This window comes from Rattus norvegicus, chromosome X, assembly GCF_021556685.1.
Source record: "Rattus norvegicus strain SHRSP/BbbUtx chromosome X, alternate assembly SHRSP_T2T, whole genome shotgun sequence".
NCBI lineage: Eukaryota > Metazoa > Chordata > Mammalia > Rodentia > Muridae > Rattus > Rattus norvegicus.
Window position 1 is genome coordinate 8,119,804 of NC_141554.1, and position 21,076 is coordinate 8,140,879.

Consider the following 21,076-nt stretch of genomic DNA (forward strand, 5'->3'; position numbering starts at 1 on the left):
ATGCCAGCAGCAAACCACTAAACTGAGAATAGGTCCCCCGTTGAAGGAATCAGAGAAAGAACTGGAAGAGCTTGAAGGGGCTCGAGACCCCAAAAGTACAACAATGCCAAGCAACCAGAGCTTCCAGGGACTAAGCCACTACCTAAATACTATACATGGACTGACCCTGGACTCTGACCCCATAGGTAGCAATGAATATCCTAGTAAGAGCACCAGTGGAAGGGGAAGCCCTGGGTCCTGCTAAGACTGAACCCCCAGTGAACTAGACTATGGGGGGAGGGCGGCAATGGGGGGAGGGTTGGGAGGGGAACACCCATAAGGAAGGGGAGGAGGGAGGGGGATGTTTGCCTGGAAACCGGGAAAGGGAATAACACTTGAAATGTATATAAGAAATACTCAAGTTAATAAAAAAAATAAATAAATAAAAAAAATTTAAAGTAGAAAAAAAAAGAAATGTATATAAGAAATACTCAAGTTAATAAAAAAATAAGAAAAAAAATATAGAACAATGAAATAAACCTGAAGAAAGTACTATAAATAAGAATCAAAATTGATGGAATTGAAAAGAAAAGTAGAGATGACTTCATTGATATAATAGAGTAATTTCAAAAACACAAAAGTTATGTAGGATAACAAGTTTAAGTATAAAGTAGGGTGGGAATGTAGTTTAAAAATATAGTGCTTGCATAGCATATGCAAGCATATGTCAATACCTAACACTTCTAAACAAAGCTTTAAATATAAAGTAAATATATAAGCTCATATTGAAATAATATATATAATTAAAATTTTGCTTTCATTTACTTATTCAATACGTGTGTATGTGTGTAGATATGTACATTCTATATCTCAATTGTTAAGGTAGAGGACAACTTTCTTTTTTTTTTTATTAACTTGAGTATTTCTTATATACATTTCGAGTGTTATTCCCTTTCCCAGTTTCCGGGCAAACATCCCCCTAATCCCTCCCTCTCCCCTCCTTTATGGGTGTTCCCCTCCCCATCCTCCCCCCATTGCCGCCCTCCTCCCAACAATCTAGTTCACTGGGGGTTCAGTCTTAGCAGGACCCAGGGCTTCCCCCTACACTGGTGATCTTACTAGAATATTCATTGCTACCTATGAGGTCAGAGTCCAGGGTCAGTCCATGTATAGTCTTTGGGTAGTAGCTTAGTCCCTGGAAGCTCTGGTTGCTTGACATTGTTGTACATATGGGGTCTCGAGCCCCTTCAAGCTCTTCCAGTTCTTTCTCTGATTCCTTCAACGGGGGTCCTATTCTCAGTTCAGTGGTTTGCTGCTGGCATTCGCCTCTGTATTTGCTGTATTCTGGCTGTGTCTCTCAGGAGCGATCTACATCCTGCTCCTGTCGGTCTGCACTTCTTTGCTTCATCCATCTTGTCTAACTGGATGGCTGTATATGTATGGGCCACATGTGGGGCCGGCTCTGAATGGGTGTTCCTTCAGTCTCTGTTTTAATCTTTGCCTCTCTCTTCCCTGCCAAGGGTATTCTTGTTCCCCTTTTAAAGAAGGAGTGAAGCATTCACATTTTGATCATCCGTCTTGAGTTTCATTTGTTCTAGGCATCTAGGGTAATTCAAGCATTTGGGCTAATAGCCACTTATCAATGAGTACATACCATGTATGTCTTTCTGTGATTGGGTTAGCTCACTCAGGATGGTATTTTCCAGTTCCAACCATTTGCCTACGAATTTCATAAAGTCATTGTTTTTGATAGCTGAGTAATATTCCATTGTGTAGATGTACCACATTTTCTGTATCCATGAGGACAACTTTCTGGAGCTGTTTCTCTCCTTCTACCATGTGGGTTCTGGAGATGGAACTCAGGTTGTTCGACTTGGCAGCAAGTGCCTTTATCCTGAGCCATCTCACCAGACAGACAAGACAGACAGACAGACATACATCACACTCAGTATAGACTCCTGATCCACAGAAACTGAGATAAAACATATATACTGATTTAAGACATTAATCTTGTTTTTATTTGCAATGAAGTAATATATATTTAAGATAGAGAAGAAATAAATCTGCACAGAATATTATCAAATATATTTGTTAATGAAATCTTTCCTTAAGAAGATAAATCCTTGCCTAACATCATCCCTGTGTTTTAGTATGCCAGTCTTACTGAACAGAACAAGAAATAGGAAGAAAAAAGTAATGTTATCCTGGAGTAACCTCATGTTAATCAAATAATAACCCCCTTGATATAATGTGACAAGGCTCAACATTCTGTTATAATATTCTCCAAAACCTTAATTATAGTCTAATTATAAGACATTTACTAGACAAACCCAGACTGGAGAAAAGTCTACTGAACACTCAACAGTATTCTTTTAAAAAGTTTTTAATTTATTTTTATTCTGTGTGTATGAGTGTTTTATCTGTGTGTGTGTGTGTGTGTGTGTGTGTGTGTGGTAGAGGTGTGTATGATACATGTGTGCTCACTGCCTGAGGAGGTCAGAAGGTGTTAGATGCCCTGGAAATAGAATTTTAGATGGTTCTGAGTTGCCACGTGAATGCTGAGAATCAAACCTAGATCTTCTGGAAGAAATGTCAGTGTTCTTAACTGTTGAGGTATCTTTGCAGTCCTCAAGATTCCTGTTTTTGTACATTATATCTCCTAAGTTTTTTCTGTATAGCAGACACTTATAAAAATACTCTGATATTCTACCAGACCCACAAAGATGTCAGACCAAATGACTTCTGAGGAAGGGAGAAATGCTCTCTAGTGGATACGCTTGAATGAAAAGTAATCCCCATCAATTATTCCATTTCTGTTAGAATGAATGGAACTTAAGACTTGATTCTAACCACAAACTATGGCAAATGTTTTAGATGATAAAGCTATGTGGGTTTTCCTTTTTGTTTGTTTTTTGAAACACTGATGTCATATAAAATTTCATTTCAACATATGGGAGACAAAGATTCTCTTTCCTGACCCAGAGAAAGTAGCCCTGTTGTAAGAGAAGGCCAGATGGCAGGAAACTATAAAATCCTAAGAACCAAGTGCTTTTAAAAGACTACAGGAAAACAAGGATCTTGAGTCTTTCAGCATCAAGGAAAGGAATTCTGCTCATAACTTAAAAGTGAATCGTTTTCTAATTTCCAGTAAGAACATCCCAATGAGCACAGTGGTTGCAGCCCCGAAAGACTATGAACACAAAATCTAGTCACAGATAGATTCCTGATAACAGAAACAGATAATAAATGCATACTGCTTTAAGCCACTAATCTTATTATTTGCAGAAACAGATAACTACCTAAAGAATTTTACTTAGGGTGAAAATGAAGATACATAGGGTCAATTACTAGTAATTTAATTTACACTGAGGAAAATCTTTATGACCTACTAGATGTAAGTACAATACTAGTAGTTTGGTGCTCTTAGTACAGAAGCAGAGCATCAGAGAAGTGATTAATTTTTTTTTTCCAAAAGCTGTTAGGACTCAGCCTTTTCCTACTCCACCCACAACCTCTTTATCTCTTTCTTGCACTACCTCCCACCCTCTAATGCAACTCTTTCCAACATCAGGTATAAGATCATGGGATCTGGTGCCCAGAACTGAAGTGAACCGTTCCTACAGCTCCCTGCACCCAAATCCCAAGGGAGAGAGAGCTCAACTCCCAGAAGTCTGGACAATCCTAAGTCCTCAGGACAGACCACCACTCCTGCCCACTTCTGCTCACATTCCTGGGCCAAGAAGAACCTACAGATTTCTGTCTGCATCTGGAACTGAACTGAACCAGTTCTACAGTTTCCTGCACCCAAATCCTGTGGGGGAGACAACTGGACCCTCAAGAGTGCAGACAATCCTGACAACTCAAGAGGAGACAACTACATTCTGACCACATTCCTGACTCAGGAGGAAACTGCCTAGTGCCATCTGTGCTCTCTGGGCAAAAGGACCTAGGAGCCGGCAGGGGCACGACCCTTCAGGTTTCTACCTGCGCTGAGAGCAGAAAGCCAGTCGCCAGGAGCGCCTACACATCTGAGAGCAAAAGTAAGAGCAACTCTTCTGCGCCCAGAAACCTACCTGGAGGCTTCAGGTCACACAAACCCAGGAGCGGCTCTCTGTTCCCAGATGCAGCTGAAAGAAAACAGGTCTACAGGAGTGCAGACAAACAGGCCTAAAGAAGCGTCAAGCCACTGTCAGAGACAGCAGGACAGGCTAACACCAGAGACAACATGATGGCGAGAGGCAAGCACAGGAACCTAAGCAACAGAAAACAAGACTACTTGGCATCACCAGAGCCCAGTTCTCCCACCACAGCAAATACAGGATATCCAAACACACCGGAAAAGCAAGATTTGGATTTAAAATCACATTTTATGATGATGATGGAGGACATTAAGAAGGACATAAATAACTCCCTTAAAGAAATACAGGACAACACACATAAACAAGTAGAAGCTCTTAAGGAGAAAACACAAAAATCCTTAAAGAATTACAGGAAAAAACAACCAAACAGGTGAAGGAATTAAACAAAATGATTCAGGATTTTAAAAGGGAAATAGAAAGAATAAAGAAAGCACAAAGGGAGATAACCCTGGAGATAGAAACTCTGAGGAACAGACCAGGAGTCATGGATGCAAACATCACAAACAGAATACAAAAGATAGAAGAGGCAGAAGATACCATAGAAAACATAGAAACAACTGTCAAAGACAATGTAAAACACAAAAAGCTCCTAGCACTAAATATCCAGAAAATTCAGGACAATGAGAAGATCAAACCTAAGGATAATAGGTATAGAAGAGAGTGAAGACTCCCAGCTCAAAGGACCAGTAAATATCTTCAACAAAATCATAGAAGAAAACTTCCCTAACCTAAAGAAAGAGAGGTTCATAAACATACAAGATGCTACAGAACTCTACATAGACAGGGCCAGAAAAGTAATTCCTAGCTTCACCTAATAGTCAAAACACCAAATGCAAAAAAACAAAGAAAGATTATTAAAAGCAGTAAGGGAAAAAGGTCAAGTGACATATAAAGGCAGACCTATCAGAATTACACCAGACTTTTCGCCAGAGACTATGAAAGCCAGAAGATCCTGGGCAGATGTCATACAAACCCTAAGAGAACACAAATGCCAGCCCAGGTTACTGTATCCTGCAAACTCTCAATTAACATAGATGGAGAAACCAAGATATTCCATGACAAAACCAAATTTACATAATATCTTTCTACAAATCCAGTCCTACAAAGGAGAATAAATGGAAAACGCCAACACAAAGAGGGAAACTCGTAGAAAAGCAAGAAAGTAATCTTGCAACTAAACAAACAGAAGAGAGCCATACAAACATAATTCCAGCTCTAACAACAAAAATAACAGGACACAATAACCACTATTCCTTAATATCTCTTAACATCAATGGACTCAGTTCCCCAATAAAAAGAGAGACTAACAGACTGGATATGTAAAGAGGACCCAGCATTTTGCTGGATACAAGAAACACCTCAGAGACAAAGACAGACACTACTTCAGAGTGAAAGGCTGGAAAACAACTTTCCAAGCAAATGGTCTGAAGAAGCAAGATGGAGTAGCCATTCTAATATCGAATAAAATCGAATTTCAAGCAAAAGCTATCAAAAAAGATAAGGAAGGACACTTCATATTCATCAAAGGAAAAATCAACCAAGATGAACTCTCAATCCTAAATATCTATGCCCCAAATACAAGGGCACCTACATACGTAAAAGAAACCTTACTAAAGCTCAAAACACACATTGCACCTCACACAATAATAGTAGGAGATTTCAACACCCCACTCTCATCAATGGACAGATCATGGAAACAGAAATTAAACAGAGACATAGAGAAACTAACAGAAGAACCAAATGGATATAACAGACATCAATAGAACATTTCATCCTAAAACAAATGAATATACCTTCTTCTCAGTACCTCATGGTACCTTTTCCCAAACTGACCATATAATTGGTCACAAAACAGGCCTCAACAGATGCAGGGATATTGAAATACTCCCATGCGTCCTATCAGACCACCTATTGAAGACTAAGGCTAGTCTTCAATAACAACAACAACAACAACAACAACAACAACAACAACAACAAAAATGACAAAAGGCCCACATATACATGGAAGTTGAACAACGTTTTTCTCAATCATAATTTGGTCAAAGAAGTAATGAAGAAAGAAATTAAAGAAAATAAAGGCTAATATTCAATATATACAAAGAACTCAAGAAGTTAGACTCCAGAGAGCCAAAAAACGCTATTAAAAATGGGGTCCAGAGCTAAACAAAAATTCTCAGCTGAGGAATACTGAATGGCTGAAAAGTAAATAAAGAAATGTTCAGCATCCTTAGTTATCGAGGAAATGCAAATCAAAACAACCCTGAGATTCTACCTCACACGAGTCAGAATAGCTAAGATAAAAAACTCAGGTGACTTATTTATAATAGCCAGAAGCTGGAAAGAACCCAGATGTCCTTCAACAGAGGAATGGATACAGAAAATGTGGTACATCTACACAATGGAATATTACTCAGCTATCAAAAACAATGACTTTATGAAATTCATAGGCAAATGGAGGGAACTGGAAAATATCAGCCTGAGTGAGGTAACCCAATCATAGAAAAACACATGGTACGCACTCATTGATAAGTGGCTATTAGCCCAAATGCTTGAATTACCCTAGATGCATAGAACACATGAAACTCAAGACGGATGATCAAAATGTGAATGCTTCACTCCTTCTTTAAAAGGGGAACAAGAATACCCTTGGCAGGGAATAGAGAGGCAAAGATTAAAACAGAGACAGAAGGCACACCCATTCAGAGTCTGCCCCACATGTGGCCCATACATATACAGTCACCAAACTGGATAAGATGGATGAAGCAAAGAAGTGCAGGCCGACAGGAACCGGATGTAGGTCTCTCCTGAGAGACACAGCCAGAATACAGCAAACACAGAGGCGAATGCCACCAGCAAACCACTAAACTGAGAACGGGACCCCCGTTGAAGGAATCAGAGAAAGGACTGGAAGAGCTTGAAGGGGCTCGAGACTCCATATGAACAACAATGCCAAGCAACCAGAGCTTCCAGGGACTAAGCCACTACCTAAAGACTATACATGGACTGACCCTGGGCTCCAACCTCATAGGTAGCAATGAATAGCCTAGTAAGAGCACCAGTGGAAGGGGAAGCCCTTGGTCCTGCTAAGACTGAACCCCAGTGAACGTGATTGTTGGGGGGAGGGCAGTAATGGGGGGAGGATGAGGAGGGGAACAGCCATATAGAAGGGGAGGGGGAGGGGTTAGGGGGATGTTGGCCCAGAAACTGGCAAAGGGAATAACATTCGAAATGTAAATAAGAAATACTCAAGTTAATAAAAAAAATAAAAATAAAAAAATAAAAGTTTGAAAGCAAAAAACAAAAACAAAAACAAAAACAAAAAAAACCCAAACTCAGGTGACAGCAGACGCTGGCGAGGATGTGGAGAAAGAGGAACACTCCTCCATTTTTGGTGGGATTGCAGACTGGTAAAACCATTCTGGAAATCAGTCTGGAGGTTCCTCAGAAAATTGGACATTGAACTACCTGAGGATCCAGCTATACCTCTCTTGGGCATATACCCAAAAGATGCCCCAACATATAAAAAAGACACGTGCTCCACTATGTTCATCGCAGCCTTATTTATAATAGCCAGAAGCTGGAAAGAACACAGATGCCCTTCAACAGAGGAATGGATACAGAAAATATAGTACATCTACACAATGGAGTACTACTCAGCTATCAAAAACAATGACTTTATGAAATTCATAGGCAAATGGATGGAAGTAGAAAATGTCATCCTGAGTGAGGTAACCCAGTGATAGAAAAAGCCACTACTATGCACTCACTGATAAGTGGATATTAGCCCAAAAGCTCGAATTACCCAAAATACCATCCACAGACCACATAAAGCTCAAGAAGAAGGATGACCAAAATGCAGATGCTTCAGTCTTTCTTAAATGAGGGAACAAAAATATTCATAGGAGGGGATATGGAGGCACAGTTTGGAGCAGAGACTGAAGGAACAGCCATTTAGTGTATACCACATGGGTATACAGCCCATATATATACAGCCACCAAAACTAGGTAAGATTGATGAAGCTAAGAAGTGCATGTTGACAGGAGCCGGATATAGATCTCTCCTGAGAGGCACAGCCTAAACATGTCAAATAGAGGTGAATGCTAGCAGCAAACCATTGAACTGAGAACAGGATCTCTGTTGGATTAATTAGAGAAAGGATTGAAGGAGCTGAAGGGACTTGCAACCCCATAAGAACAACAGTACCAACTAACCAGAGCTCCCAGGGAGTAAACCACTACCCAAAGACTGTACATGGACTGACCCATGGTTCCAGATGGGCACCTGGAGGTCCTGCCAAGGCTGGATCCTCCAGTGGAATATCAGGGGCCAGGAAGGGGGGAGTGGTTGTAGAAGGGAACACCTTATATAGAAGGGGCGGGGGAGTGGATACAGGGCTTATAGACAGGAAGCTGTGAAAGGGAATAATATTTGAAATATAAATTAAAAAATCCAATTTAAAAAAAGATCTTGGGATCTTTCAAAGATCCCCCTAGTCTTGGTCTCTTTGATTTCTTAGCTAGGAGAGGACTACTGTAAAGCTGAGAACTTATTCTTCAAATGAAATTGGTGTAAAAATTACTATTTTTCTAGATGAGAAAAGAAAATTCTCTTTTGGAAAATAAGTATTATCATAATTAAATGAGCCTATCTATATTGGCTCACTGTTATATATTTTACTTGGCACATTTATAAATTCTAGGTATTGTTAACATATTGGCAGGAGGCAGATAGTAGTTTTTAAGTGTAAAATTGAACATCTGATCTCACCTCAGCAGACTTCTTGTGTTCCTTAGGATTTTTTGACTTTTTCCTATACATTGAGCCAGAAGTAAAGGAAGTGGAAGGACCTGCAAAAAATAATTAGAAAAAATACTGAAACATATTCCCCACTACTTTAAATGTCAACTAAGTAACTAAGTAGCTAACTAACTATATATATTAAAGATATGATACAAGACCATAAGATCTCATAGCACTGAAGAAATAATTCAACTGTACCCGAGAGTCTCAATGGAGTTTAATTATTAATGACATTTAATAGTGACAACCCAGATTATGAAAGCTTTAAAAATGGCTGTGAAGATTCAACTTTGCATAATCACGTCTCACAGTATTTTGGAATAGTTGAATTTGTGTTCTGCCTGGAGGAAAAAAAACTACTAAGAAATAAATAAAGAAAGAAAGAAAGGAAGGAAGGAAGATAGATAGACAGACAGACAGACCGGCAGGCAGACAGGTAGACAGCTAGCCACCCTAGAAATACTAGGAATGTGGAATAAATAATCTGTCAGCATTTCCCTAAAGGTTATTATAACGCTTTAAACAAAATAATGATTGACCATCAACCAAACATTTAGTACCTTAGTTATAATCAAAATCAGGATCTACAGTTTATATTTTCAATCTTTCTGTTAAAGCATTGGTAGATTTACGTTTTGTTAAATGTAAATTTAAAGTGAAAACTCCAAGTGCTACATAACACATATAATCTATTCTCTACTTAACTTATAAATTTCTAATGAAATTAAAGGAGTTAAAAATGGATTCTGACCTTTCCTTCTCAGAAATATTTTAAATGTTGGATCAAACATGAAACAAGTTATTCTCAAGTCAAAGAAAAGATCCTCAAGGGCCACAGACACGTAGGTTACTAGCTAGTTCTACTCACATTCATCTGAACTCTCACTGCTGCTGACAGGTCTATGACGTTTCATCATGGTGCATCCTGGGAAAAAGAAAAATGATCAATATATACTTGTCCTAGGAGTCAGTTAACATTGTGCCACATTGAGAAGCTGACAAAAGAACTGCTATGAATTAAAAAACACCCCAACCAAGATCATAATAGTGAGATCGTCAACAAACTACAACAAAATAACAAAAGCAAACAAAATAAAAACAAAAAACAGTGTTCCCTAGACCCAGGAGTAGCAGCAGTAGGCAAAAATTAGAAACTGAATGGTTTCTATCAAATATACTCTCATATGACCTAGAGTAACAGGAAGAGAATACTATTAAATCCTACAATACAAAGTATATCCAAGGTTTGGTAAGACCATAATATTAGTCCAAATCACAGATCCTGAGTGGTACACTACTGGCCAGAATCAAATGACAGGATCTAGCTGGGTTATCTACAGTCAGAAACACCATAAAGTACATGAAAAGAAACAGCAGTCATGAAGAAATAGCTGTCAAGGGCCTAGAATGAAACAATTATAAAACCCAGATGGCTAAAAAGAAGGTGGCTGAAGAAAGAGAATGACCACACAGCCCATCTTCCTGCCCCCCTTTTTATTCCCATTTCCCAAATAGGAAGCCTAATCTAAAATATCTCAACATACACATAACTTTTCTTCTTCTCTGTTTATTTATTTATTATGTACACAGTGTCTTGCATGTATATCTGCATGTCAGAAGAGGGCACTAGATCTTATTATAGATGGTTGTGAGCCACCATGTGGTTGCTGAAAATTGAACTCAGGACCTCTGGAAGAGCAGTCACTGCTCTCAACCTTTGAGCTATCTCTTTAGCCCATAAGCTTTATTTTCACAGTTCCAATATTGTAAAGCTTTGGACTGTATCTTCTACTGCTTCCTGAGTTGCCAACAATAGACTACGAGAATCCATCACCTTTCTGGGAACACATTCAAAACTAGAGTTAAGGAAGACACAAATATTTAAAGAGTATGGAACATCTGGCTTTAGATAGTAGCATTAGCTGTTGAACAGGGGGCAACAAATTAAAAATAGGTGATAGTGAGGAAGGCAAGAATGCATTTTCCCAAAGTGTGGCAGGCAAGCATAAAACTGGACCACGTTGTGTATAGGCAGAAGAAAGGTCGACTGGATACTTTTACATAGATGCCAACAAAATCAAAGGCATCAGTCAAGGAGAAGATATACCAGTGTAGTGTTTGGAGAATCCCAAAAAGAACATTCCTGGAAAAAAAAGCCATCATCACTGGGATTAAGAAAATGTAGAGGGGTTGGGGATTTAGCTCAGTGGTAGAGCGCTTGCCTAGCAAGCGCAAGGCCCTGGGTTTGGTCCCCAGCTCCAAAAAAAAGAAAAGAAAAGAAAAAAAAAAAGAAAATGTAGAAATATCAGACCTAACAGCTTATCTTTAAAAGGCTACTAATGAGTAATTCCACTGCCTAATTTATAAAAAAATAAATGTCTTGTGGCTTTTAATATATACCATAATTTAATTCATATACTAGAATTCAGATCATGAACGCTTAGCAATGTTGATTGTTAGACAGTCTTAAGTAAAATGGATTTATAGTAAAGTGGGTATGATCTTTTTAAATATAACAATTTCAGTTGGCATAAAGATTGTCACTACTCTCACTTTCTCAAAATAGGGCTGGACTTAATTAGCAATGTTCAACTTTTCACTAAGATGGGTAGTTACCACATTTTCTGTATCCATTCCTCGGTTGAAGGGCATCTGGGTTCTTTGCAGCTTTTGGCTATTATATATAAGGCTGCTATGAACAGAACCTCCGGTCTGATTTTCAGAGTGGTTGTACCAGTCTGCAATCCCACCAACAATTGAGGAGTGTTCCTCTTTCTCCACATTCTTGCCAACATCTGCGGACAACTGAGTTTTTGATCTTAGCCATTCTCACTGGTGTGAGGTGAAATCTCAGGGTTGTTTTGATTTGCATTTCCCTGATGACTAAAGATGTTGAACATTTCTTTAGGTGTTTCTCAGTCATTCGGTATTCCTAAGCTGTGAATTCTTTGTTTAGTTCTGAACCCCATTTTTTAATGGAGTACTACTCAGCTATCAAAAACAATAACTTTATGAAATTCATAGGCAAATGGATGGAACTAGAAAATATCATCCTGAGTGAGGTAACCCAATCACAGAAAAACACACATGGTATGCACTCACTGATCGGTGCATATTAGCCCAAAAGCGCGAAATTACCCAAGATAAAATCCACAGACCACATGAAGCTCAAGAAGTAGAATGATCAAAGTACAGATATTTCAGTCCTTCTTAAAAGGGGGAACAAACATATTCATAGGAGGAGATATGGAGACAAAGTTTGAAGCAGAGACTGAAGGAATGGCTATTCAGAGCCTGTCCCACCTGGGGAAGCCCTTGGTCCTGCCAAGGTTGGAACCCGCAGTGTAGGGGAATGTCAGGTGGGGGAGTCAGAAAGGGAGGATGGTTGGGGAGGGGAAACACACTTATAGAAGAAGGGAGAGGGAATGGGATAGGGGGCTATTGGATGGGAAACCAGGAAAAAGAATAACATTTGAAATGTAAATGAGAAAAAAGCAACACCCACAAGCAAACTTGAGCCGCAGGACCTCAGATAAGACCCACTTTTCTGCTCGAAGCGACCTGACTGGTGGTCTCAGGACACACAGAGGCAAAATTCCTTTAGGACCGGATACTTCTGGTTTTTAGCTGGATTCCCAATCTCGCTGATCCCCGCCCGCAGCTCACTGCTCCCAAACCCCGTGGGAGAGAGAGCTCACTGCCCGGACAGGTAGGCACTCCTGAGACTGCACAGCAGAAGAGACCACCAATACTGCCCACGCCTGCCCACATCCCTGGCTCAAGAGGAAACTGTATACGGCCTCTGAGAATCGGTAGATAGGGGCACTGGAGCTGCAGGTCCCCTGCGCCCGAGACACCACCGGAACCTGAAAGGACCAGATCAACAGTTCTCTTCACCCAAATCCCATGGGAGGGAGAGCTAAACCTTCAGAGAGGCAGACACGCCTGGGAAGCCAGAAGAGACTACACTCTGCCCAAATTTCTGACTCCAAAGGAAAACACCAAACACCATCGGGGACCGTGGTGCATGGGGGCTCCCGGAAAGGGCAGTGCAGGTCCTCCTGGTTGCTGCCCTCGGGGAGAGCTCATAAGCAACATCTCAAGAGCAAACTTGAGCCTCGGGAAAACAGGTAAAACCAACTTTTCTACTCCAACTGACCTGCCTGGTGAACTCAGGAAACAGACCCACAGGAAAAGCCGAAGACCTGTAGACAGGAAAAACTACACGCCTGAAAGCAGAACACTCTGTTCCCATAACTGGCTGAAAGAAAACAGGAAAACAGGTCTACAGCACTCCTGACACACAGGCTTATAGGACAGTCTAGCCACTGTCAGAAATAGCAGAACAAAGTAACACTAGACATAATCTGATGGTGAGAGGCAAGCGCAGGAACCCAAGCAACAGAAACCAAGACTACATGGCATCATCAGAGCCCAATTCTCCCACCAAAGCAAACACTGAATATCCAAAAACGCCAGAAAAGAAAGATCTAGATTTAAAATCACATTTGATCATGATGCTGGAGGACTTCAAAAAAGACATGAAGAACTCCCTTAGAGAAACGAAGGAAAACATAAATAAACAAGTAGAAGCCTATAGAGACGAATCACAAAAATCCCTGAAAGAATTCCAGGAAAACACAATCAAACATGTAAAGGAATTAAAAATGGAAATAGAAGTAATCAAAAAAGAACACAGGGAAACAACTCTGGATATAGAAAACCAAAGGAAGAGACAAGGAGCCATAGATACAAGCTTCACCAACAGAATATGAGAGATAGAAGAGAGAATCTCAGGGGCAGAAGATTCCACAGAAATCATTGACACAACTGTCAAAGATAATGTAAAATGGGAAAAGTTACAGGTCGAAAAAATACGGGAAATCCAGGACCCAATGAGAAGATCAAGCCTAAGGATAATAGAGTGAAGACTCCCAGCTCAAAGGACCAGCAAATATCTTCAAGAATATCAAAGAAGAAAACTTCCCTAACCTAAAGAAAGAGATGCCTATAAGCATACAAGAACTTCAAATAGATTGGACCAGAAAAGAAACTCCACCCATCACATAACAGTCAAAACACCAAATGCACAAAATAAAGAAAGAATATTGAAAGCAGTAAGGGAAAAAGGTCAAGTAACATATAAAGGCAGATCAATCAGATCACACCAGACTTCTCGACAGAGACTATGAAAGCCTGAAGATCCTGGATAGATGTCATACAGACCCTAAGAGAACACAAATGCCAGCCAGGTTACTGTATCCTGCAAAATTCTCAAATAACATTTATGGAGAAACCAAGACATTCCATGACAAACCAAATTTACACAATCTCTTTCTACAACTCCAGCGCTACAAAGGATAATAAATGATAAGGCCCAACATAAGGAGGAAAGCTACACCCTAGAAAAAGCAAGAAACTAATCGTCTTGGCAACAAAACAAGGAGAAGAAAAGCAGACAAACATAACCTCATATCCAAATATGAATATAACAGGAAGCAATAATCACTATTCCTTAATATATCTCAAGATCACTGGTCTCAACTTCCCAATAAAAAGACATAGATTACCAAACTGGATACGCAATGAGGACAGAGCATTCTGCTGCCTACAGGAAACATACCTCAGAGACAAAGACAGACACGACCTCAGAGTGAAAGGCTGGAAAACAACATTCCAAGCAAATGGTCTGAAGAAGCAAGCTGGAGTAGCCATTCTAATATCGAATAAAATCAATTTTCAACTAGAAGTTATCAAAAAAGATAAGGAAGGACATTTCATATTCATGAACGGAAAAATCTACCAAGATGAACTCTCAATCCTGAATATCTATGCTCTAAATACAAGGGCACCTACATACGTAAAAGAATCCTTACTAAAGCTCAAAACACACATTGCACCTCACACAATAATAGTAGGAGATTTCAACATCCCACTCTCATCAATGGACAGGTCATGGAAACAGAAATTAAACAGAGACATAGACAGACTAACAGAAGTCATGAACCAAATGGACTTAACGAATATTTATAGAACATTCTATCCTAAAGCAAAAGGATATACCTTCTTCTCAGCACCTCATGGTTCTTTCTCCATATAATTGGTCAAACAATAGGCCTCAACAGATACAGAAAGATAGAAATAATCCCAGCGTCCTATCAGACCACCACGGGCTAAAGCTGGTCTTCAATAACAATAAGGGAAGAACGCCCACATATACATGGAAGTTGAACAATGCTCTACTCAACGATAACCTAGTCAAGGAAGAAATAAAGAAAGAAATTAAAGACTTCTTAGAATTTAATGAAAATGAAGGTACAACATACCCAAATGTATGGGACACAATGAAAGCTGTGCTAAGAGGAAAACTCATAGCTCTGAGTGCCTGCAGAAAGAAACAGGAGAGAGCATATGTCACCAGCTTGACAGCACACCTAAAAGCTCTAGAACAAAAAGAAGCAAATACGTATACCCAGGAGGAGTACAAGGCAGGAAATAATCAAACTCAGAGCTAAAATCAACCAAGTTGAAACAAAGAGGACCATAGAAAGAATCAACAGAACCAAAGTTGGTTCTCTGAGAAAATCAACAAGATAGATAAACCCTTAGCCAGACTAACGAAAGGAAACAGAGAGTGTGTCCAAATTAACTAAATCAGAAATGAAAAGGGAGACATAACAACAGAATCAGAGGAAATTCAAAAAAATCATCAGATCCTACTACAAAAGCCTATATTCAACAAAATTTGAAAATCTGATGGAAATGGACAATTTCCTAGACTGATACCAGGTACGGAAGTTAAATCAGGAACAGATAAACCAGTTAAACAACCCCATGACTCCTAAAGAAATAGAAGCAGTCATTAAAGGTCTCCCAACCAAAAAGTCCCCAGGACCAGAAGGGTTTAGTGCAGAATTCTATCAGACCTTCATAGAAGACCTCATACCAATATTATCCAAACTATTCCACAAAATTGAAACAGATGGAGCACTACCGAATTCCTTCTATGAAGCCACAATTACTCTTATACCTAAACCACACAAAGACCCAACAAAGAAAGAGAACTTCAGACCAATTTCCCTTATGAATATCGACGCAAAAATACTCAATAAAATTCTGGCAAACCGAATCGAAGAGCACATCAAAACAATCATCCGGGGTTGGGGATTTAGCTCAGGGGTAGAGCGCTTGCCTAGCAACCGCAAAGCCCTGGGTTCAGTTCCCAGTTCTGAAAAAAAAGAAAAAAAGAAAAAAAAAACAATCATCCACCATGATCAAGTAGGCTTCATCCCAGGCATGCAGGGATGGTTTAATATACAGAAAACCATCAACGTGATCCATTATACAAACAAACTGAAAGAACAAAACCACATGATCATTTCATTAGATGCTGAGAAAGCATTTGACAAAATTCAACACCCCTTCATGATAAAAGTCCTGGAAAGAATAGGAATTCAAGGCCCATACCTAAACATAGTAAAAACCATATACAGCAAACCAGTAGCTACTATTAAACTAAATGGTGAGAAACTTGAAGCAATCCCACTAAAATCAGGGACTAAACAGGGCTGCCCATTCTCTCCCTACTTACTCAATATAGTTCTTGAAGTTCTAGCCAGAGCAATCAGACAACAAAAGGAGATCAAGGGATACAAATTGGAAAGAAGAAGCCAAAATATCACTATTTGCAGATGATATGATAGATATTTAAGTGATCCCAAAAGTTCTACCAGAAAACTACTAAAGGTGATAAACAACTTCAGCCAAGTGGCTGGGTATAAAATTAACTCAAATAAATAAGTAGCCTTCCTCTACACAAAAGAGAAACAAGCCGAGAAAGAAATTAGGGAAACGACCCCCTTCATAATAGACCCAAATAATATAAAGTACCTCGGTGTGACTTTAACCAAGCAAGTAAAAGATCTGTACAATAAGAACTTCAAGACACTGAAGAAGGAAATTGAAGAAGACCTCAGAAGATGGAAAGATCTCCCATGCTCATGGATTGGCAGGATTAATATAGTAAAAATGGCCATTTTACCAAAAGCAATCTACAGATTCAATGCAATCCCCATCAAAATACCAATCCAATTCTTCAAAGAGTTAGACAGAACAATTTGCAAATTCATCTGGAATAACAAAAAACCCAGGATAGCTAAAGCTATCCTCAACAATAAAAGGACTTCAGGGGGAATCACTATCCCTGAACTCAAGCAGTATTACAGAGCAATAGTGATAAAAACTGCATGGTATTGGTACAGAGACAGACAGATAGACCAATGGAATAGAATTGAAGACCCAGAAATGAACCCACACACCTATGGTCACTTGATTTTTGACAAAGGAGCCAAAACCATCCAATGGAAACAAGATAGCATTTTCAGCAAATGGTGCTGGTTCAACTGGAGGGCAACATGTAGAAGAATGCAGATCGATCCATGCTTATCACCCTGTACAAAGCTTAAGTCCAAGTGGATCAAGGACCTCCACATCAAACCAGACACACTCAAACTAATAGAAGAAAAACTAGGGAAGCATCTGGAACACATGGGCACTGGAGAAAATTTCCTGAACAAAACACCAATGGCTTATGCTCTAAGATCAAGAATTGACAAATGGGATCTCATAAAACTGCAAAGCTTCTGTAAGGCAAAGGACACTGTGGTTAGGACAAAACGGCAACCAACAGATTGGGAAAAGATCTTTACCAATCCTACAACAGATAGAGGCCTTATAACCAAAATATACAAAGAACTCAAGAAGTTAGACCGCAGGGAAACAAATAACCCTATTAAAAAATGGGGTTCAGAGCTAAACAAAGAATTCACAGCTGAGGAATGCCGAATGGCTGAGAAACACCTAAAGAAATGTTCAACATCTTTAGTCATAAGGGAAATGCAAATCAAAACAACCCTGAGATTTCACCTCACACCAGTGAGAATGGCTGAGATCAAAAACTCAGGTGACAGCAGATGCTGGCGAGGATGTGGAGAAAGAGGAACACTCCTCCATTGTTGGTGGGATTGCAGACTGGTAAAACCATTCTGGAAATCAGTCTGGAGGTTCCTCAGAAAATTGGACATTGAACTGCCTGAGGATCCAGCTATACCTCTCTTGGGCATATACCCAAAAGATGCCTCAACATATAAAAGAGACACGTGCTCCACTATGTTCATCGCAGCCTTATTTATAATAGCCAGACACTGGAAAGAACCCAGATCCCCTTCAACAGAGGAATGGATACAGAAAATGTGGTACATATACACAATGGAATATTACTTAGCTATCAAAAAGAACGAGTTTATGAAATTCGTAGGCAAATGGTTGGAACTGGAAAATATCATCCTGAGTGAGCTAACCCAATCACAGAAAGACATACATGGTATGCACTCATTGATAAGTGGCTATTAGCCCAAATGCTTGAATTACCCTAGATCCCTAGAACAAACGAAACTCAAGACGGATGATCAAAATGTGAATGCTTCACTCCTTCTTTAAATGAGGAAAAAGAATACCCTTGGCAGGGAAGGGAGAGGCAAAGATTAAAACAGAGACTGAAGGAACACCCATTCAGAGCCTGCCCCACATGTGGCCCATACATATACAGCCACCCAATTAGACAACATGGATGAAGCAAAGAAGTGCAGACCGACAGGAGCCGGATGTAGATCGCTCCTGAGAGACACAGCCAGAATACAGCAAATACAGAGGCAAATGCCAGCAGCAAACCACTGAACTGAGAATAGGTCCCCCGTTGAAGAAATCAGAGAAAGAACTGGAAGAGCTTTAAGGTGCTCGAGACCCCAAAAGTACAACAATGTCAAGCAACCAGAGCTTCCAGGGACTAAGCCACTACCTAAAGACTATACATGGACTGACCCTGGACTCCGACCCCATAGGTAGCAATGAATATCCTAGTAAGAGCACCAGTGGAAGGGGAAGCCCTGGGTCCTGCTAAGACTGAACCCCCAGTGAACTATACTATGAGGGGAGGGCGGCAATGGGGGGAGGGTTGGGAGGGGAACATCCATAAGGAAGGGGAGGGCGGAGGGGGATGTTTGTCCGGAAACCGGGAAAGGGAATAACACTTGAAATATATATAAGAAATACTCAAGACCCGCGGATCCCGGCCCGCAGCAGCTCTCTGCTCCCAGACCCGGTGAGAGAGAGACACAACCGCCTGGTCAGGTGGGCACTCCTGAGGCTGCAGAGCGGAAGAGACCACCAACTCTGCTCACCCCTGCCCACATCCCTGGCCCAAGAGGAAACTGTATAAGGCCTCTGGGCTCCCGTGGGGGAGGGCCCAAGAGCGGCAGGACCCCTGCCTGAGACACCGCAGGAACCTGAAAGAAACAGACCGGATAAACAGTTCTCTGCACCCAAATCCCGTGGGAGGGAGAGCTAAACCTTCAGAGAGGCAGACAAGCCTGGGAAACCAGAAGAGACTGCTCCCTGCACACACATCTCGGACGCCAGAGGAAAAAGCCAAAGACCATCTGGAACCCTGGTGCACTGAAGCTCCCGGAAGGGGCGGCACAGGTCTTCCTGGTTGTTGCCGCAGCAGAGAGCCCGTGGGCAGCACCCCACGAGCGAACTTGAGCCTCAGGACCACAGGTAAGACCAAATTTTCTGCTGCAAGAAAGCTGCCTGGTGAGCTCAAGACACAGGCCCACAGGAACAGCTGAAGACCTGTAGAGAGGAAAAACTACACGCCCGAAAGCAGAACACTCTGTCCCCATAACTGACTGAAAGAGAGGAAAACAGGTCTACAGCACTCCTGACACACAGGCTTAGAGGACAGTCTAGCCACTGTCAGAAATAGCAGAACAAAGTAACACTAGAGATAATCTGATGGCGAGAGGCAAGCGCAGGAACCCAAGCAACAGAAACCAAAACTACATGGCACCATCGGAGCCCAATTCTCCCATCAAAACAAACATGGAATATCCAAACACACCAGAAAAGCAAGATCTATTTTCAAAATCATATTTGATCATGATGCTGGAGGACTTCAAGAAAGACATGAAGAACTCCCTTAGAGAACAAGTAGAAGCCTACAGAGAGGAATCGCAAAAATGCCTGAAAGAATCGCAAAAATCCCTGAAAGAATTCCAGGAAAACATAAATAAACAAGTAGAAGCCCATAGAGAGGAGACACAAAAATCCCTGAAAGAATTCCAGGAAAACATAAATAAACAAGTAGAAGCCCATAGAGAGGAGACACAAAAATCACTGAAAGAATTCCAGGAAAACACAATCAAACAGTTGAAGGAATTAAAAATGGAAATAGAAGCAATCAAGAAAGAACACATGGAAACAACCCTGGATATAGAAAACCAAAAGAAGAGACAAGGAGCTGTAGATACAAGCTTCACCAACAGAATACAAGAGATGGAAGAGAGAATCTCAGGAGCAGAAGATTCCATAGAAATCATTGACTCAACTGTCAAAGATAATGTAAAGCGGAAAAAGCTACTGGTCCAAAACATACAGGAAATCCAGGACTCAATGAGAAGATCAAACCTAAGGATAATAGGTATAGAAGAGAGTGAAGACTCCCAGCTCAAGGGACCAGTAAATATCTTCAACAAAATCATAGAAGAAAACTTCCCTAACCTAAAAAGAGAGATACCCATAGACATACAAGAAGCCTACAGAACTCCAAATAGATTGGACCAGAAAAGAAACACCTCCCGTCACATAATTGTCAAAACACCAAACGCACAAAATAAAGAAAGAATATTAAAAGCAGTAAGGGAAAAAGGTCAAGTAACATAAAAAGGGAGACCTATCAGAATCACACCAGACTTCTCGCCAGAAACTATGAAGGCCAGAAGATCCTGGACTGATGTCATACAGACCCTAAGAGAACACAAATGCCAGCCCAGGTTACTGTATCCAGCAAAACTCTCAATTAACATAGATGGAGAAACCAAGATATTCCATGACAAAACCAAATTTACACAATATCTTTCTACAAATCCAGCACTACAAAGGATAATAAATGGTAAAGCCCAACATAAGGAGGCAAGCTATACCCTAGAAGATGCAAGAAACTAATCGTCTTGGCAACAAAACAAAGAGAATGAAAGCACACAAACATAACCTCACATCCAAATATGAATATAAAGGGAAGCAATAATCACTATTCCTTAAT

General features: G+C 40.4%; 1 protein-coding gene across 4 annotated transcripts in view; it reads right to left on the minus strand.

Annotated features, from left to right (window-relative positions):
* Positions 1-21,076, minus strand: part of Jade3 (jade family PHD finger 3) — a 172,338-nt gene that overhangs the window by 98,007 nt on the left and 53,255 nt on the right. For all 4 annotated transcript variants that reach the window (XM_087599331.1, XM_087599330.1, XM_087599332.1 and 1 more), the window contains 2 exons: positions 9,788-9,844; positions 8,887-8,966 (listed from right to left, as the gene is read on the minus strand). In XM_087599331.1, coding sequence (XP_087455457.1) covers positions 8,887-8,966; positions 9,788-9,836 — 129 coding nt within the window. In that variant the 5' untranslated portion in view covers positions 9,837-9,844. The remainder of the gene's footprint in view (positions 1-8,886; positions 8,967-9,787; positions 9,845-21,076) is intronic.